The sequence below is a fragment of the Mixophyes fleayi genome, chromosome 8 (genome assembly GCF_038048845.1).
Source record: "Mixophyes fleayi isolate aMixFle1 chromosome 8, aMixFle1.hap1, whole genome shotgun sequence".
Lineage (NCBI taxonomy): Eukaryota > Metazoa > Chordata > Amphibia > Anura > Limnodynastidae > Mixophyes > Mixophyes fleayi.
The window spans coordinates 139,771,067-139,791,029 of NC_134409.1; the positions used below are offsets into that span (position 1 = coordinate 139,771,067).

Consider the following 19,963-nt stretch of genomic DNA (forward strand, 5'->3'; position numbering starts at 1 on the left):
TGTCCGATCATCATAGTGTAACAACCTCATTGGAGTAGTAGATTGGATTAAGTCCACCAAGCGTCCATTACAGATCTTGTTTTACATTGTTATTTATTATTATTATTAGAAGTAGTTGTATTATAATCATATTGTTATTATTACATTTTTGATTAATGATAACAATGCACAGATACAGTCTTTGTATTATTTGTTTATTCACATAGTGAGTTATTTTACCAGTTATACATTTGACCCTTGTTTGTGTTTTCTAGGGATTTTGCAGCCTCCTAGTACAGCGGCTGATTTTCAGTGTAATTATTTCACCGCACAATTAGGGGTTTTTCATCCTTTCTTTTTTGGTTCACTATTCTCCTGTGAAAACATGGGAAAAAAGGGGTGAAAAGAACGCCCGCTTTGTCAACATGTGAATATACTAAACCCCCACTAGGGGGAGCCCCAGAGGCTGCTACAACCAAAATGCAGCAACACTCAGCAGCCTCAGTTATTCAAGTCCAACAGAGAGCGGGTTCCTGGGTCTGTAAAAGAGGGTCAGAAGACGAGGTGACCCTCTTATCCAGGGAGGGTCGCCTACACTGGTGGCTGTACATACAAGAACAAAGCGATGGGCTCTATACGTTACCCCGAGTTCAGCTTTCCACAGCAGAACAATAACTTACCAAGTGGGTTTAGGAGAATCATTCATTTTATTTCACATTGTGCGTAAGCTGTATTGCTGCGCACACATGGCGTGCTTTCAGCGTCTTTAGAATGGTAACAATCAAAATGCCCAGTTTGGGCATTTTGAAAAAAAAAGGAATATGATTATTTATATATATAAATAATCCAAAAATCCCTGGTTTTATCATTTGATGAATATACATAAAGCAATTCATAACCCACGTGGACGCTCAATAATCTCTGGAATAAAACCTTGTCAGGACATATAGATACTTTATTTACAGAAATTGGTAATCCCACAATAAAGCTATTTAAAAGATACAACAAGCATCTTATTAGATGAAACCACGTGAAGCATTACATGTATACTGCGCACCTGTGACCACCTCTACATGTATTCATCACGCTGACGGCTGTGCCCAGAGTTATCATTACCTCTGCACTCAATCAAATCTCATGAATGAACAAAGTAACTTCATTACTTGAGCGGCAAAGAATACATATTACAACATAATCATTTTCGAGACTTCTACAATCAACAAAACGGCACGGCTATGGGAACATGTTTTGCACCGAGTTATGCAAATTTATTCGTCACAAAATGAGAGGATGATAACATTTGGAATAATATCCAAACATCATCTCTTCGCACAAATACGTGTTCTTCATTTGGGACAGACAAGAACAAGACCTCCAAAAATTTCTCACACACATCAATTGCAATAACCTCAATTTGGAATTTGCCTCCTCCAGCTAGAAGATGCAATTTTTATTGCATTCTGGTTTATCCAGGTGTAAATTAGCGCATTTAGCCCTATCCTGTAAATCGCTCCCCATACGAGGGTTCTGTACACGCTTTAACCGTTAACGTCAGTAATGGTTTTGTCAGACGCCGTCCCCGCTGATTCCCTGTCAGACGGGGAACGGACATCTGATCCCCCCGTCGGCTGCCGCGGACTTCCGGATAGCGGGCGCATGCGCCCTGGTCTCAGTTTCCGCTGCCGCCTCCGCTCTCCACCAATCACCTCAGTCTGGATTCTATTTAAACCTGCCTCTGGCGCCATTAGGGTGCCACAGTAACAGGTTCACCACCAGTGTTCCTGGCTTCCACACTCCCTTGTTTTTCCCTGAGTATCCTGCTTCCTGTTTATCGTTGTGACCCGGCTTGGCGACCATCCTCTTTCTCTGTGTGACCCATTCTGTACCGTGACTTCGGCTTGGCGACTACTCTACTGGATTTCCCTTTTGTACCTATATACCTGATTGCTGTGACCCGGAACCGTCTGACCTCTCTACGCTACACTGGTAACTGGCTAATAGGACCGCGACCTGCATGCTCTCTGCTGCAAAGTCCAAACCTCCTTGCGGGGGTCCCTGGTGAATACCAGGGGTACGTTAGACTCCGCCCCTGTTTGACCAGTTGCGCTAATACCGGTTAATGTCTATTTATCTTCAGCCTTCATAGGCCTACATCGTGACAGTTTACTCTGGCCATGACTGACGGTACCGGAGAACCCTCATCCCGAGACCTCCTCATCCATTTAGGAGTACGGGTAGAACGCCAGGAGGCCAACCAAGCACAACTCTTGCAGTGTTTACAAGGAGTGATTTCCCGCTTGGATGCCCTGAGCACTTCTCAGGCAGCAGCTCCCGCTCCTGATCCTGCTCCAGCCGCTGCACCACCAAGCGCAGTACTTGCTACCTCTAGAACACTACGGATTCCAACCCCAGAGAAATACGACGGTAATCCCAAAGGATGCCGTGGATTCCTGAATCAGTGTTCCATCCAGTTTGAACTTTCACCGGAAAACTTCGCATCTGAGAGAGCTAAGGTAGCCTACATTATTTCCCTCCTGACGGGACAAGCCCTAGCTTGGGCCTCGCCACTGTGGGAACGAAGAGATGGATCCCTCCTTCATTCTGATACTTTCATTGAGAACTTCTGGAGGGTATTTGATGAACCTGGTCGTGTGTCTTCGGCTGCATCCAGTTTGTTAGCTCTTCGCCAAGGTTCCTTAACTGCAGGTCAATACGCTGTTCAGTTTCGTACCTTAGCCTCAGAATTAGGCTGGAATGATGAAGCTCTCTCCGCTACCTATTGGCAAGGCCTGTCAGATCCTATCAAGGACGCACTGGCTTCGCAAGAGCTTCCGTCCAAGCTTGACGACTTGGTCTCTCTGTGTGTCAAGGTAGACATTCGCCTTCAAGAACGTTCTCAGGAGAGGGTCCAAGGTCGTCGCACTGTACGTTTGGCTCCTCGTTTTCAATCCCCAGCTCTCCCGGCGGAAGAGCCGATGCAAATTGGACACTCTCGCCTGTCACGGGATGAGAGGGAACGCAGGATCAAGAATCGTCTGAGTCTGTACTGTGGAGAATCCGGCCATCTGCTATCTTCTTGTCCCAAGAGGCCGGAAAACTTCACCGCCTAGGCAACACCAGGGAGGTTGTTCTAGGTTCCTGTCTCCATTCTCCCTCTGCTTCCAAAGATAACAGTTTTCTGATGCCTGTCACCCTCAAATTCTCGGACTCTTCCCTAAGTTGTTCTGCTTTTGTGGATTCCGGATCTGCAGGAAACTTCATCTCTGCCACTTTGGTGTCGAAGCTTCACATACCCTGCACTCCATTGCCGCAACCTCTGGTTCTTACTGCAGTTGACGGTAACCGTGTCAGCAACGGTTCCATCACTGACACTACTGCTCCAGTTCAGTTGCAGGTAGGGGTTCTCCATCAAGAGTGGATTCAGTTCCTGGTTATCCCACAGTCCGTTAACTCCATCATTTTAGGGCTACCATGGCTCAGAAAACATTCACCACAATTCGATTGGGCTCACACTCAAGTTACCTCCTGGGGTTCCTCATGCTTCAATCAATGTCTCTCTCAAATACTTCCTCCTAACCAACTTCCTTGTCTCTCTCTGGATTCCCACCTCAAACTACCAGAGCCGTATTTGGACTTCATTGATGTGTTTAGCAAGACCGCTGCAGAGACGCTCCCTCCACATCGAGCATGGGATTGTCCCGTTGAGCTAATTCCCGGCAAAACTATTCCCAAAGGTAGAGTCTATCCCCTGGCTCTCCCTGAGACAAAGGCGATGTCTTTATATATCTCAGACAACCTTCAAAGAGGATTTATCAGAAAGTCTACCTCGCCAGCAGGAGCTGGATTCTTGTTTGTAAAAAAAAAAGACGGTTCATTAAGACCGTGCATAGACTACCGCCGTCTTAATGATATTACCATCAAGAACCGCTATCCACTCCCATTGATCACAGAACTGTTCGACCGGATTAGAGGAGCCAAAATCTTCTCTAAATTAGATCTCAGAGGGGCCTACAACTTGATCCGCATTCGAAAGGGCGATGAGTGGAAAACGGCATTTAACACCCGTGACGGGCACTATGAGTACTTAGTCATGCCGTTAGGACTTTGCAATGCCCCAGCAGTTTTTCAAGATTTTGTCAAAGAGATCTTCAGGGATCTTCTGTATCAATTTGTTATTGTCTACCTGGACGATATTTTGATCTGACTTACATGTTCATCGTCTCCATGTCGAGACTGTTCTTTCTCGTCTCCGGAAACATTCCTTAAATTGCAAACTGGAGAAATGCCTTTTTGAGCGTTCACAAGTTCCATTTCTAGGATACATAGTTTCAGGCACCGGCCTGCTGATGAATCCGCAGAAAGTGGAGGCCATTGTCAACTGGCCATTACCTATGGTCTCAAAGCTACCCAACGCTTTATCGGCTTTGCTACTTATTACCAGCAGTTCATTAAAGGCTTTTCATACATTATTTGTCCTATTACAGCTTTAACTCGAAAAGGTGCCTGCAGCAAACCATGGCCTGTCGAAGCCATATTGGCTTTCAAGACTCTTAAGGAAGCATTTCTTTCGGCCCCTATACTCAAACAGCCAGACCAGGGGAGACCGTTTTTTATTGAAGTGGACGCTTCTTTAGTCGGGATTGGAGCAATACTTTCCCAGAAATCTGCTTCAGGAATATTAGAGACTTGTGGATTCCTGTCTAAGAAATTCTCTAGCACTGAACTAAATTATGGAATCGGTGACAAGGAATTATTAGCCATCAAGATTGCCCTTGAGGAGTGGCGCCACTTACTAGAGGGTGCCTTACATCCCGTCACGGTCATGACAGATCATAAAAATCTTACTTATCTCCAGGAGGCACAATGTCTTAATCCCCGTCAAGCTCGCTGGTCTCTTTTCTTTGCCAGGTTCCAACTCATTCTTACCTTCCGTCCCGGTTCCAAAAACTCCAAGACCAATGCTCTCTCCAGGTCCTTTGATAATGCTGGTATTCTCACTTGTTTAGACAACAAAATGATTCTAAATCCAATACAAACAGTGGCCATTACCAATTCTTCAGTGACCTCTCCCCCTCCAGGGCGTTCATTTGTGGAACCTCATCTCTGCTCTAAACTACTATGTTGGGCTCACGAGTCCAAATTTGCCGGCCATGCCGGTTACAAGAAAACCAAAGAATTCCTCTCCAGATATTATTGGTGGCCTAAACTGGCTTCAGATGTTCAAAAATTCGTATCTGCATGTTCGGTTTGTGCACGCCACAAGGTGCCAAGACAAAGCCCTCCTGGTCTTCTCCTTCCTCTGCCTATTCCGGATTCTCCCTGGACCAGCATTACTATGGACTTTATAACCGATCTCCCTTTGAGCAATGGCTACAATACCATCTGGGTCGTGGTAGACCGCTTTTCAAAAATGTCACACTTCACTCCTTGTAAAGGTCTCCCTTCAGCCCCTAAACTCGCAGATTTGTTTCTAAAGAACATCTTCCGTCTTCATGGATGCCCTCGAGAGATCATCTCTGACAGAGGAGTACAATTTGTCGCCAAGTTCTGGAGAGCTTTTTGTAATAAGATTGGAGTCAGTCTCAAATTTTCTTCCGGATATCACCCCCAAACTAACGGACAAACAGAACGAGTGAATCAAGACTTGGAGTGTTTCCTACGGTGTTTTGCTTCTGATCATTAAACGACATGGAATGATCTTCTGTATTGGGCCGAATTCGCCCACAACAATCTTCTACATTCCTCCTCTGGGCGTTCTCCATTTTTCATTATCTACGGCAGACATCCCACTCCTCCTCTCTTATCCGAAGCTCCTTCTTCTCTAGTACCAGCGGCTGATACTCTCATCCATGACTTCTCTCTAATCTGGTCTCAAACCAAAGAAGCACTGTCTACTTCAGTACAGAGACAGAAGAAAGCGGCTGATCTTCATAGAAGAGTTGCTCCAGTCCTGAGGGTAGGAGACTGTGTTTGGTTGTCTACGCGCAACCTTCGACTTCAAGTCCCATCCATGAAATTGGCTCCTAAGTTTATTGGTCCCTTTTCCATAGCACAAGTCATCAATCCTGTTTCCTTCAAACTTGCATTACCTCCGTCTCTTAGAATCCATAACACATTTCATATTTCATTGCTGAAACCGCTGATTCTCAACGAATTCTTCAGAGAACCTGCTCCTCCTCCACCTATTAAAACATCTTTAGGGGATGAATTCGAGATCGAGAGGATTCTGAAGAGACGTTTCTTCCAGCGCAAACCTCAGTATCTAGTACACTGGAGAGGTTACGGTCCGGAGAAGAGATCGTGGGTCTCGGAAGCCGACCTTCATGCTCCTCGTCTCCTTGCAAAATTTCTGAGGAAAGGCAATCCTTCTCTGAGAGGGAGGAGGGGAGGGGGTACTGTCAGACGCCGTCCCCGCTGATTCCCTGTCAGACGGGGAACGGACGTCTGATCCCCCCGTCGGCTGCCGCGGACTTCCGGATAGCCGGGGCGCATGCGCCCTGGTCTCTCTTCCGTTGCTAGGCAACGGGACGCTGCTTCAGTTTCCGCTGCCGCCTCCGCTCTCCACCAATCACCTCAGTCTGGATTCTATTTAAACCTGCCTCTGGCGCCATTAGGGTGCCACAGTAACAGGTTCACCACCAGTGTTCCTGGCTTCCACACTCCCTTGTTTTTCCCTGAGTATCCTGCTTCCTGTTTATCGTTGTGACCCGGCTTGGCGACCATCCTCTTTCTCTGTGTGACCCATTCTGTACATCAAACGACATGGAATGATCTTCTGTATTGGGCCGAATTCGCCCACAACAATCTTCGGCTTGGCGACTACTCTACTGGATTTCCCTTTTGTACCTCTATACCTGATTGCTGTGACCCGGAACCGTCTGACCTCTCTACGCTACACTGGTAACTGGCTAATAGGACCGCGACCTGCGTGCTCTCTGCTGCGAAGTCCAAACCTCCTTGCGGGGGTCCCTGGTAAACACCAGGGGTACGTTAGACTCCGCGCCTGTTTGACCAGTTGCGCTAATACCGGTTAGTGTCTATTTATCTTCAGCCTTCATAGGCCTACAGCGCGACAGGTTTTCAGTAGCTGCGCTTGATTTATGTTGGATACTGAGGACAATCTGGGTGACTTCTCTGTTATTAAGGATTCTGCACAGTTCACAACACTGGGAATGTTTTAAGATTTGAGTATTTCACCACAGTGCAACGCTGATGACTAGTTCTCGTTACACATATCGTACTTAATAAAGTTTTATACAATGACCTATACGGGGAAGTGACCACCTGGAGCATAGAACATAATTGGCTATTTCGCCAACACGGACACCGCAGATATTCATCTGCCCATACATAGACTATTGATGATCTGCCTACTGGCAGCGTCACTACACCCTTCTACCCTTCTATATACTGTTTAGTCACTCCCATTTTCTATTTTATTTAACCATCTCTCTAGCACTTACTGGTTCCTACACACTAGTGCTTTACACATCAGTTATCATTTGTCGTATTGTACTCGAGCGCCCAGTGGACCACTGTCTTCTGTATTACCACCCAGGGGATTGGTTATCTCCCTCCCACGGAGCCGCTCTTACAAGCCCACCTAACACTGTCTTTGTGCATCCTTCACTCCTATATGCTCTACTGGTCTATTGATATATTTATTTATAGATATCCTTTTATATTTTCTTATAGATAGTGTTACAAAGACTAGAGTAGAAAAACCGCACTAGGTAGAGTGATATAAGCACTGAGTATAATAATCACTTGTAAACCCGAAGAGAAAAAAGTCTAATCGGGGGGTGCACCCAACACTGTAACAATCAGGTTTAAGGAGGAAGAAGAAAGAAAAGACAGTGTAATTTGAGGCACTCCATAGGTGCTTATTAAAATTTAACTTTTTTTAGATATGATAAAATGGAAAAGTAAATGAGCGAAATAATTTAAAAAAAGTGATTCCGTGGTTTAAAATTGCAAAAAATAGGGGAAAAGATTTTTTGCAAAGTCACACCTATATCCTCATAAATATAAATAAGTAAGCTGAAATAGCTCTAATAATATTTCTATTGCATAACAATATATATGAAGCCTCTGTTGCCTGTGATAAAGAGGTACTTAAGCTAATAGTAATATTTAGAATGTTATATTACTGGATTTGCATAGCGATCTGATGTATAAAATACCGCTAATTAACCCTAATCTGCAGTGCCCCTTATATTTGTATACAAAGTAACACAGCGGGATTGATAAAATAAAGCTTCCACAAGGCTGATAAGCCTGATTGGTATAACGGAAAAACTCCCGATGGAAGCTATATAGAACCCCACTTACAAACTTAAAGAACGCATCAGACTCTAGTACGTTGTTGCGGAGGCATCAGAGGTTGTAAATGCTATAACCAGGAATCGCGGGGTTATGTGAAAATTCCCTGCCTATATGAAATTGGGGAGCGATTCCTGGAAGAGGTAATAGAATTAAAGGATTGGTGAGACAAAACGCCGACGCGCGTTTCGGTCTGTGGCTTTTTCAAGACGCCTTCATATATATTGTTATGCAATAGAAATATTATTAGAGCTATTTCAGATAGTGTTACAAGGAAGTTAGTAGGAGAAGATGTGGTATATGGACAAAAGTATTTGCCCACACCTGTTAATTATTTAATTGAGGTCTTTCAATCAGCCCCATTGCCAGAGGTGTATAAAATCAAGCCATGCAGTCTCCATTTGCAAACATTTGTGACCTGGTACTGTGATAGATGCCACCTTTGTAATAAGATGATTTGTGAAATTTCATCCTTGCTGGATATTCCACGGTCAACTGTAAGTGATATTATCAGAAAGTGGAAGAATTTAGGAACAACAGCAACTCAGCCATGAAGCAGAAGACCACGTAAAATCACAGAGCGGGGTCAATGACTGCTAAGGCGCATGGTGCGTAAAAGTCGCCAGCGCTCTGCTGATTCCATAGTTGAAGAGTTCTGAACTTCCTCTGGCATCAATGTAAGTACAAAATCTGTGCGTCTGGAGCTTAATAGAATGGGTTTCCATGGCCGAGCTGCTGCATGCAGCCTCACATCACCAAGACCAATGCCCAGCGTCGGATGGAGTGGTGTAAAGCACGACGACACTGGACTGTTCTGTGGAGTGACGAATCACGCTTCTCTGGCAGTCAGTTGGACGAGTCTGGGTTTGGTGGATGCCGGGAGAACGTTACCTACCTGACTGCATTATGCAAACTGTGAAGTTTGGTGGAGGAGGGATAATGGTATGGGGCTGTTTTTCAGGGTTTGGGCTAGGCCCCTTATCTCCAGTGAAGGGCAATATCAATGCTTCAGCATACCAAGTCATTTTGGACAATGCTATGCTTCCAACTTTGTGGCAACAGTTTGGGGAAGGCCCTTTTCTATTCCAACATGACTGTGCCCTAGTGCACACAGCAAGGACTACAAGACATGGTTTGATGAGTTCAGTGTGGAAGAACTTGACTGGCCCATACAGAGCCCTGACCTCAACACCTTTGGGAAGAACTGAAGCGGAGATTGTGAGCCAGGTCTTCTCGTCCAACATCAGTGTCTGACCTCATAAATGCTCTACAGGATGAATGTGCACAAATTCCTACAGAAACACTCCAACATCTTGTGGAGCCTTCCAAGAAGAGTGGAAGCTGTTATCACTGCAAAAGGGGGACCAACTCCATATTAAAGTATATGTAACTGTATACAATATCATTACAGTCCCTGTTGGTGTAATGGTCAAGTGTCAAAATTCTTTTGTCCATATAGTGTGTGTGTGTGTGTGTGTGTGTGTACCCACACACTGGATTTATAAACAATTGAATGAGGAAAATAATGTCAGAGGCATTGTGGGGACAGTAATGTTTTAGGAGATTTTAGACATGACCCCAAAATTACGTAAAAACCAACTTTATGCTGACAACACAAGGTCTGAATATTCCCTGTAACGGATCTCACCCCTCATAGGATGGTTGTTGTCTGTTCCCTCCAATGGTCCGATCTTCTTTATCCCCATTACTGAGTGTTAGATCCGGAGGTCATTGTGCATCAGGCAATTAACAAATAAAATGAGCAAAATCAGAATTTTTTTTTTTACTTCCTGAGTGAAAAACATTTACTGACCGAAATAATCCCTAAACTTTTACTTTATATAATTTCTTTTTATTTGGTACCAACAGTGAAATGACATCATAGCAACACATCTGTATAATGTAGTGATACAGGTTTTATGTAACAGAGACCCAATATAATAATGAGAGGGGACTATTATAATAATAGAGATATGAGATAAATAGATAATTACAGTCACTGTATCTGTGGTGCAGACACCAGGGTAACATTCAGGAATTCCCGGGTACGTTCTGCACGACTTGGTACATGGTATAAGGATTTGTGGATTAGCTGCCACTTAGAATATACCAGGAGATATATTGAGGGAAAACCAATCCCCATCCTCGCGGTTGTGTCTTGTGAGGTTAATATGGGAGCTTCACGCAGCAAAGAGGGGTAATCGCAATAATATAACGGGTGCGGTGTGAACTGTGTAAACAGCACCCCCTCCCCCACAATACTACTAAGCGGTGATATTTTACACTTCCATGTCCGAGTTGGAGAAAGCGCTAACACAGAGGAGCCTGGTGATATATACAGATTCAGCACTCCTGGGGTGGGGGGTTTACAGGCACCTGTAATCCCCCCCTAAACTTGTCATCCCATCAATGCTCTGCAGGGGTGTGCAGGACAATTAATTATTCCTATTTTATTCATCTTCCCTGACTCCTCCTACAACAAAATGCTTCACTTTATATGGAGTTATCCTTAGACATAAATTAGGGTAACGTGAGCAAGAACATATGGAGACGTTTATATAAAGGAGGTGGTCCGCAGGGGTTAGTAGGTTGGGCTTCAGAGTACTTTCCCCCATGCGTATTTTCAGGTGTATCTGCAATGCCACAATATTTGGCACAGAAAAAGGTGTTGTAACCGATAGCAACCAATCAGGTATTCCTTCCTGTTCTAACCCTTCCTAGAACAGGATTGTTGGGATCTACATAACATATTATAAATCGTTTCTACACCAATGTTCAGAAACATTCCCTCAGTCTTAAAAAATAAATACATTTTCGGCATAATTTCCCTTGAACATTTTTCCTCAGCCTCACAATGAAGACCAGTCCTGGAAGGCCCCCACCTCTGGTGATTAGAGGGACGGCGAACTGACACTCGGGGTCCTTATTCCACAATCCACCTCTCTCACAATGTATCCGCTTATTCCTCTCCCGTGTGAGGATTTAGATTAAATGATACAAAATAACGAGAATTTCCCTCTAACCTTCCTGACAGTCGGTGCATTGCACAATGTGTTTTGCTTATTCTCTTTCATCCATAGTGAAACAATGATTTTATTGTGATCGTAGCTTTGTACATCGAGATCTCAATCACTGATCTGACATTCGCTGCTAAATCCACATTCAGAATAAAGGTTCCGAGATCTGAGGCTCCACAGAGTTAATTTAATTATTAACGAGACTGGTGATAAATATTTGTGGGGTTTGAGGAATTTTAATGAACCATAAACAAATGTGAAATAATTATTCTGCCAATAAATAGTACAAAACAGCGCTACCGCCGTACGCCGGCATTGGCAGACTCCGTTCCCCTTGGGTGGACGCCAGCTCTGCGGTGATGAACCAGTTACACAGTTAGTCTTCCAATACACATATTTACTTTTCTGTGGTGTCCAAGTGGACCTACAAATGTAAGAGACCCATCGGACACGGAGAGGGTTAAACACTACGTCAGCCCTGTTTGTGCAACGCTGAGGGGCCAGTAATGAGAATCGGGGCATCGAGGGCGCCTGTGACCCCGTGACAGAAAACGAGGTGCATTCTAGTGTTATTAAGGCGTCTGCAGAGAAGGAAGCTCTGCTATAGAGCTCAGTGCAGTGTGGTGGTGTAGTGTCATCAGAGCAGTGCTGTGCCAGCGGAGCAGTGCGTCGCAGGGTGATATAGCGCCAGCGGAGCAGTGCGTCGCAGGGTAATATAGCGCCAGCGGAGCAGTGCATCGCAGGGTGATATTGCGCCAGCGGAGCAGTGCGTCGCAGGGTAATATAGCGCCAGCGGAGCAGTGCGTCGCAGGGTAATATAGCGCCAGCGGAGCAGTGCGTCGCAGGGTAATATAGCGCCAGCGGAGCAGTGCGTCGCAGGGTAATATAGCGCCAGCGGAGCAGTGCGTCGCAGGGTAATATAGCGCCAGCGGAGCAGTGCGTCGCAGGGTAATATAGCGCCAGCGGAGCAGTACGCCGCAGGGTGACTATAGCACCAGCGGAGCAGTGCGTCGCAGGGTAATATAGCGCCAGCGGAGCAGTGCGTCGCAGGGTAAATATAGCACCAGCGGAGCAGTGCATCGCAGGGTGATATTGCGCCAGCGGAGCAGTGCGCCGCAGGGTGATATTGCGCCAGCGGAGCAGTGCGTCGCAGGGTGACTATAGCACCAGCAGAGCAGTGTGCCGCAGTGGAGTTAGTTGCTGTGTGACCAGGACTAAGCGCAGCAGTTTCTGTAGAACACAATAATTCATACCAGACCACGGAGGATTATACAGAATAAAGGGGACTGCGTTACTGTACAGGCACAGCCCTGTGCGGCATTCATACGTCACTTACGAACCGCACACACTGCGGCCCGCTTCCTTATGCGTGTGAGAGCGGCAGCTGCATGTCACGGTACACGCCAATGTACCAGTTGTGTACAATTGTTTATTGAAGTCAATGTGTTCATTAGGCCTCCTCCTAGAACGCCCTTAAACCCCTTCCACCGGTCACTGCTAACGAACGCACCCCACAGATGCTGCCATGTTGGCCCCCAATACACGTACTTCCACCTTTAACCAGGTGTAGTAAAGCAAAATTAGGAGTGTGATGTCACAACAGAACACTAACACCGCGGTGTTACACTACTGCGGAATGTAAATGACTGTTAGTGTATGTGTGCACCGGCTGGGCGCAGTGCGACGCCGCACGAGTGCAGCGGCAGGGCGCAGTGTGACGCTGTACGAGTGCAGCAGCAGGGCGCAGTGTGACGCCGCACGAGTGCAGCGGCAGGCCGCAGTGTGACGCCGCACGAGTGCACGGGCAGGGCGCAGTGTGACGCCATACGAGTGCACGGGCAGGGCGCAGTGTGACGCCATACGAGTGCAGCAGCAGGGCGCAGTGTGACGCCGCACGAGTGCAGCGGCAGGCCGCAGTGTGACGCCATACGAGTGCACGGGCAGGGCGCAGTGTGACGCCATACGAGTGCACGGGCAGGGCGCAGTGTGACGCCGTACGAGTGCAGCGGCAGGGCGCAGTGTGACGCCGTACGAGTGCAGCGGCAGGGCGCAGTGTGACGCCGTACGAGTGCAGCGGCAGGGCGCAGCGTGACGCCGCAGATATAAATATACAGCTTAGTGAAGGTTTATGTCTCAGGGAACGACAGCCGTGTAATGTGCCATTACCAGAATAATATGTATTCCCAACCCCTGCGCACAGTATAAGTACAGAGCAATGTGACCGGAACATTACTGGACCCTGCAGCAGTGGCTGGCAGCAGGCAGGGAGACTCCGCCCTCCCTGGCGACCTCCCAGGGCACGGTGACACAGAAAACACGGTGAGTCACAGTGACACTAATCCCCCAATTCTAGATGTCACCCTGTGTAGTGCCAAGTCCTCCTCAGGCGCTGATAGAGTTGGCAACATCTGTGAAAACCAGGCGGGTGGGTCTCTGCAGCGGGCACAGGCTGGTGAGAAGGACCTAAGGATGGCAACACAGATGGGGCACCGGTCACACGAAGCAGCGTCACAGATCATATCTCATGTTACAGGTTATACATGGATTTAATGTACTTATCTACATTATTATGCATCTTTTTAACATTAGATAATACAGTTTCTACTGTAAATTAGATGAAAATTTAAAGTCACTGATATCCATTTAAAAGGACGAGGCCAGAGGTGACTTATAGTAATATACAGTAGGCTGCGCATTATTCCTTATAACACACAAGTTTTGCTAATGAACAGTGAGTTAATGACATCAGAACTCACCAATTATACATACTGATAATTACTTCAGCCTATCAGTGCTAGGAACTAGTGACATCACTGTGACAGGAGGAACTTTGGATAATCTCAATACTAACCACAGAGAAAAGAGAAAACTGAAAATGAAAGTATGTAACCAGGGTGATTTTCTCCCTTCATTAACTGGTTGTTGTGGAACTACAAGTCCCACAACAACTAGAGTGACACAGGATGACATTTGTGCAAATTACATTTTTGCCAATTTGCAAAAATCACAGCATAATACATTTACCACCAGGATTACAGGAACTCGAGCTCCAGGGCCAAGACATCCTCTCACGCTCCGGCTCCAGAGCCAAGACATCCTCTCACGCTCCGGCCCCAGAGCCAAGACATCCTCTCACGCTCCGGCCCCAGAGCCAAGACATCCTCTCACGCTCCGGCCCCAGAGCCAAGACATCCTCTCACGCTCCGGCCCCAGAGCCAAGACATCCTCTCACGCTCCGGCTCCAGAGCCAAGACATCCTCTCACGCTCCGGCTCCAGAGCCAAGACATCCTCTCACGCTCCGGCTCCAGAGCCAAGACATCCTCTCACGCTCCGGCTCCAGAGCCAAGACATCCTCTCACGCTCCGGCTCCAGAGCCAAGACATCCTCTCACGCTCCGGCTCCAGAGCCAAGACATCCTCTCACGCTCCGGCTCCAGAGCCAAGACATCCTCTCACGCTCCGGCTCCAGAGCCAAGACATCCTCTCACGCTCCGGCTCCAGAGCCAAGACATCCTCTCACGCTCCGGCTCCAGAGCCAAGACATCCTCTCACGCTCCGGCTCCAGAGCCAAGACATCCTCTCACGCTCCGGCTCCAGAGCCAAGACATCCTCTCACGCTCCGGCTCCAGAGCCAAGACATCCTCTCACGCTCCGGCTCCAGAGCCAAGACATCCTCTCACGCTCCGGCTCCAGAGCCAAGACATCCTCTCACGCTCCGGCTCCAGAGCCAAGACATCCTCTCACGCTCCGGCTCCAGAGCCAAGACATCCTCTCACGCTCCGGCTCCAGAGCCAAGACATCCTCTCACGCTCCGGCTCCAAAGCCAAGACATTCTCTCACACCCCGGCCCCAGAACAAAGACATCCTTTCACACTCCAGAAACGCTGTCTCTCTAGAGCCAAGACATCCTCTCACACTCCTGGAACTCCGGCTCTAGAGCCAAGACATCCTCCCGCACTACAGGAACCCAGCTCCAGACATCTGTAAAAGACATTTACATGGGGACTACAGACACAAGCTGAGGTAAAACTATCCTGACCTCTGTGGTTCCAGGTATGAGAGTTTAGCTGGAATTATCTCTGGTCTGTATGAGTCTCCATCACAGTACTACTTGGGGAAAGTAAGATGTATTCACAGCTGATCTGAGTTGCTATTTCAGTGGTCCCATCACTTGCCATCGGTGGAGGCAGCCATTTTGGACGCTTTACCAATATCCAGCGAGTTATTAGTTTGCTGTGATTTAATAGGCCTCATTCAGGAGAATGTCTGGTTCACCCCACAAAATGGCTGCCCCCCGTGCACAGCCGACAGGGCCACATAGCGCAAGTGTATGAAATACCGAGGTACTCACCTTCCCCTGGGGCTGTAGATCTCGGTTTGGCTCCAACAGCTCCTGTTCCAAATCTTCCTGTTCCTCCGCGGCGTCAAAGTTATACATCGGCATCAGCTGGTGGCGCAGCTTCTCCAGCCTGAGGGAAAGAGGACGCAGGTATGGAGGATTAATGACAGGAAACAAAGGACAATACGGAAACACAAGAGATCTTATTATCACAGAAATATACGTAAAGCTGACCAAACATAAATGATTCCCGGTAATAAGAGGGTCATTATCAGCCATGTTAGCGCCAACGCCCAGTGCGTACGGACATATTCCCTAATGCGTTCCAGCATTGGTCCAACTGCAGGGCTTACACCCGGAATTAATCCAAAATGGCTGAGCAGGATGATTAAATCGGTCCATGTGTGACCAGCTTAATAGAGGAAACACAGAAACTCGACCCCATATAATGCCTAAACTTTTACAGCTAGTACCTATAGACCTGAGCGGGGCCTTAAAATGTTAAAATAGTATCGCGCCCCACCCATTACCTGAAGGTAACATTAGCGCTAGTATTAGCAAATCTTCTGTAGCGCTCTATGGATGGATAAGCCCCCGTACACACTGGCTGGCTTTTCGGTACACGTAATGGGGGAGGGGCAGGCGGAGGGACCTCTGTTTATGATACGAGGAGATTTGTACAAAGTAGACGACCCCTTTAAATTTAATGACTTCTAAATATAAAAATTAAAATTTCCAAATATGAGCTTATGACTTTCAGGATCTGATCAGAATACACAATATGTGAAGTAATGTGCTATATGGGAATAGCATTTTTCTACTTAATGACTGTAGATTGATAGCACAAAATTAAACATTTATGAATGAGGATACAGGAAAGTCGAACCCACTTAGCTAATGAGTATGTAAATATCTTCCACCCGCCTCATGTGTGTGATATATTTATGTGTAACGCCAGCGATCTACGTGTAGTGACGGGCTGAAGGAGATGGATGATGTGCGCTGCTGAGAAAGCCACGATCACTGCCGCATGGTTCTGGGCGATTAGACAGCTGTGGGCTCTGGTAACGGGTCTGGGCTCTGGTAACGGGTCTGGGCTCTATGTCTAGGCAATAAAACAGCTCCAGTCTTCAAGCTGCTGAATTATATCCATCAGAACCACCTCTATATTATTTCTCCTGACACCCCTAGAACGCAGATTAATGGTGTAGATTCCTAAAATGTAAATTCTCCAGTTTTACATTCTTCAGCCCTGTGCTGTAGTCACTAATATGTATACAACGGCGGATATAGTATAAGACTGTGCTGAATTCATCCAAAACACGATGGATTGCTTACGTTTCACCAACTAAATTTCTAATCACAGCTAAAACACATTTAATAATAATTACTTTAACCTCAGATAATAATCAGTAATACACAAGAACAGGACGTTAAATTGAACGTGACAAGAGATATGTACATCTTCAAAATGTCCTGTTACGGAAGTCCAGACAATTAAAAATGTTGAGGTGTAAGCCCAAATCTCCAGGATAATGAAGGAGGAAGTGAAACAAGTTTGGTCGGTTCCCTATAAATGCTGAAAACCTTTACATAGGATGAACGTTCTTTTCAAATTTTACACTTTGTTGTCCTTTATTTTGTCTCAGAAAAGACAGTGGATAAAAGATAGAATAACAGGCAGAGAAGTAGTTAGACAGAGAGCGCTCACCTCTTCTGCTTTCTGATGTACAGAACCTGGAGAGACACAGGGGAGAGAGAGGGAGAGATGAGAGACAGCGGAACGGAGAAGAAACAGACTGAAAATAAGACAGGGCTGGAAATTACGACAACGCGGGTGTGGAATTATGTGTAAATGTGTCATATTAATGTGTACAATGCGTTTATATATCCAGCTGTGGGTGCAGTATACACAGATCTATATTTATGGCATTATGTTCAACTATAGAAATATAAAGTGTTCCATCCCCCGCTGACACTGGGGGCAGCCATCTTTTGGGCTAAACCAATATGAAATATTTACGAGAATGCAGCCTATCAATTTACTAGGAGGCAGCAACGTCATTGAGGCACGAGGCACTAGGTGCCTCAGTGATAAGCAGTTATGCTGCCTCCATGTGTAGGTGGAAGGATGTGTCTGCTACACATTACTAAGTAACAGTAATGTGGTTTGCATCATCAGGGGCACGCACCATTGCCACGGCTAGTCCAATCACAGTCACGATACCAAGGGAGAGAAGCCAAGTGCCCACTGTGGAAGTCGCACCGGTATCTACCCCTTTCGTGCCATTGTAGGGGGCAGTGGTAGTGCCTGGTTCCACGGTGACCCCAATATAGAGCGGGGTTGTCACACTGCGATCGCTCATGATTGTGTCGTCACCAGCAGCCTAAACACCAAGTCACACATTCCGCAGACCACCTGCCTGGAGAAAGACCTCCATATTAATGCAATATACACATATCACACATCATGCAGATTTACCATCATTGTCTAGACTACAATGTCTGAATACATACGTATAACGTAATTGTTACTAAACAATTGGTTATTTGTTTCTAGCTACCATATGCTGGAAATAGAGCACATATTAAAGTGGTTTTGATGCAAATGTCTGTCTGCAGGACAATCCAGCAGCCGCCTCTATGTTACGTACACAAATGCTCTATGTTCCGCACATGGTACTTTACTCATTGTCGCACGGTGCAGGTATTGCTACTATAAGCTGCCTTCAGACCTGAACCACACGCGGGGAATGTTACCCCTTAACCATAATGTGTCACTAACAGAGCTACTCCCAGCTGCAGAACGCTGCATCTACCCAGCCAGCAAAGACACAGCGTTCAGAAGCTGTGAGTCGCTGCTGTCTTCCTCCACTATAGGGATCAGTGATCCCACCATGACATCAGGTGTTGTACACCATACTGGTCAGGTACCACAGAGGGAGTCACACACACTGCAACATAGCCTGATACATTGTTACAATTCTGAAAAACATTTATCCCTTTGTGCTGCAGACAAGTTGATACATTTAAATATATGGCAAACACAACGCAGCATAAAAAGAACAATTACTAACAAATAACTCGGTTGGGGAAATGACTATAAAGAGACATTTATGTTGGAGATCTACATGCACAAACCATATATCCAATGTACACACACACACTAAGGACATGTTCAATATGTACATACATGTAATATGTGCTAAAATACAACAGCATGCTTCCCACATGTGTCAGCTGTCAATCCCTATCAACCTGTGCCTCCCCACTAGCAGAGTAACTCCAAGTCATACATGGCATTCTGAGACTTGTAGTTCCACAACAGGTGGTGGGCCACAGGTAGCCTATACATTATATACAGTCTCACCTGTGGTTCTGCCCATCAGCTACAGGAACCTGGGAAGATGATGAACCAGTGCTGCTGTATCTGCCCCAGTGGGGAGCAGCTTGGGGGGAATTGCCCCAGTGATCAGGTCTCCTCCTGTTACTGGATGCTTAGCCACGCCTCCTGTCAGTCCGGGCTTCAGTGTTATTGGTTATTACACCTGTCATTCAAGAGACAGAAAGGAGGGAACATGTCGTGGAGTGCGTCATCGTGTTTCTGCGCATGCGCCTGTGCCTGTCACACCTGCCAGCTGTGAGCAAAGAACCTTCCTAGCGGCCTACAGTGCATTCTGGGAAGGACCACTTTCATTGCGGCGGAGGCAGCAGACGCCAACAAAATGGCTCCAGAAATGGAGACGGAAATGATGTCAAGGCCTTAAAGTAGCTAAAGAGCAGACTCACAGCAGAACACCCGTGTTTGTATGACACATGTGACGGACACTGGTGTGTTTAACAATAAATCTTACAGAATAGCTGGAGATATACGTCTGTGTTTTAGGAATTTTCTGTGGGAACTAATGTGTCCTGTCTATGTTGCTGGGGGACACCGGAAGTAGGCTGTTCTCTGACATTTAAATGCTCCTATTAACTCTTCTGGTCCCAGGTAGGAGCAACACATGTTATGTTAGAGCTCATGGGGGACACTACCTGGCTCATCTCTCGCATTCAGTAGCTCTAGCATGGAGGACATAGAGGCCAAGTGTCCCTGGACAGCCTGTTTCTGTTTCTTCTTGTCCCTAGTTTTCTGTCTGTTCAAATACAATATTTTTGGGCTTAGATGCTGAGTGTCACATTCAGCATCCCTCATTATTTATGTCAGATTTGGGTTTCCTGTGGCTATGCAGCTGCTGTGGAAAAGTCTCAGCCTGCTCTGCCAGTCCCTGCATGCTGGGATTTGTAGTTCCACAACATCTAAAGA

The 19,963-nt window shown here is 46.5% G+C and overlaps 2 protein-coding genes across 4 annotated transcripts in view; one reads left to right on the plus strand and one right to left on the minus strand.

Moving 5' to 3' along the window:
- The window catches only part of HEMK1 (HemK methyltransferase 1, mitochondrial release factors N(5)-glutamine), an 83,436-nt gene that overhangs the window by 56,179 nt on the left and 7,294 nt on the right, over positions 1–19,963 (plus strand). The window contains exon 1 of one of the 2 annotated variants that reach the window (XM_075183842.1): positions 19,299–19,460. The exons of the other annotated variant lie outside the window; for it this stretch is intronic. The gene's annotated coding sequence lies outside the window, so the exon portion shown is untranslated. Of the gene's footprint in view, positions 1–19,298; positions 19,461–19,963 lie in introns of those variants that run through there. 2 annotated transcript variants of the gene reach the window in all.
- On the minus strand, positions 11,535–19,228 carry C8H3orf18 (chromosome 8 C3orf18 homolog). Of its 2 annotated transcripts, none has more exons than XM_075183845.1 (5): positions 19,028–19,228; positions 17,850–18,076; positions 17,369–17,394; positions 15,670–15,787; positions 11,535–13,781 (listed from the first exon to the last, which is right to left on the minus strand). In XM_075183845.1, exons 2-5 carry the CDS (start codon positions 18,021–18,023, stop codon positions 13,701–13,703), a joined length of 399 nt encoding a protein of 132 aa, XP_075039946.1. In that variant the 5' UTR covers positions 18,024–18,076; positions 19,028–19,228; the 3' UTR covers positions 11,535–13,700. The 2 variants fall into 2 exon arrangements, with proteins under 2 accessions (XP_075039946.1, XP_075039945.1); XM_075183844.1 differs by having other exon boundaries at positions 17,850–18,080; positions 19,028–19,224.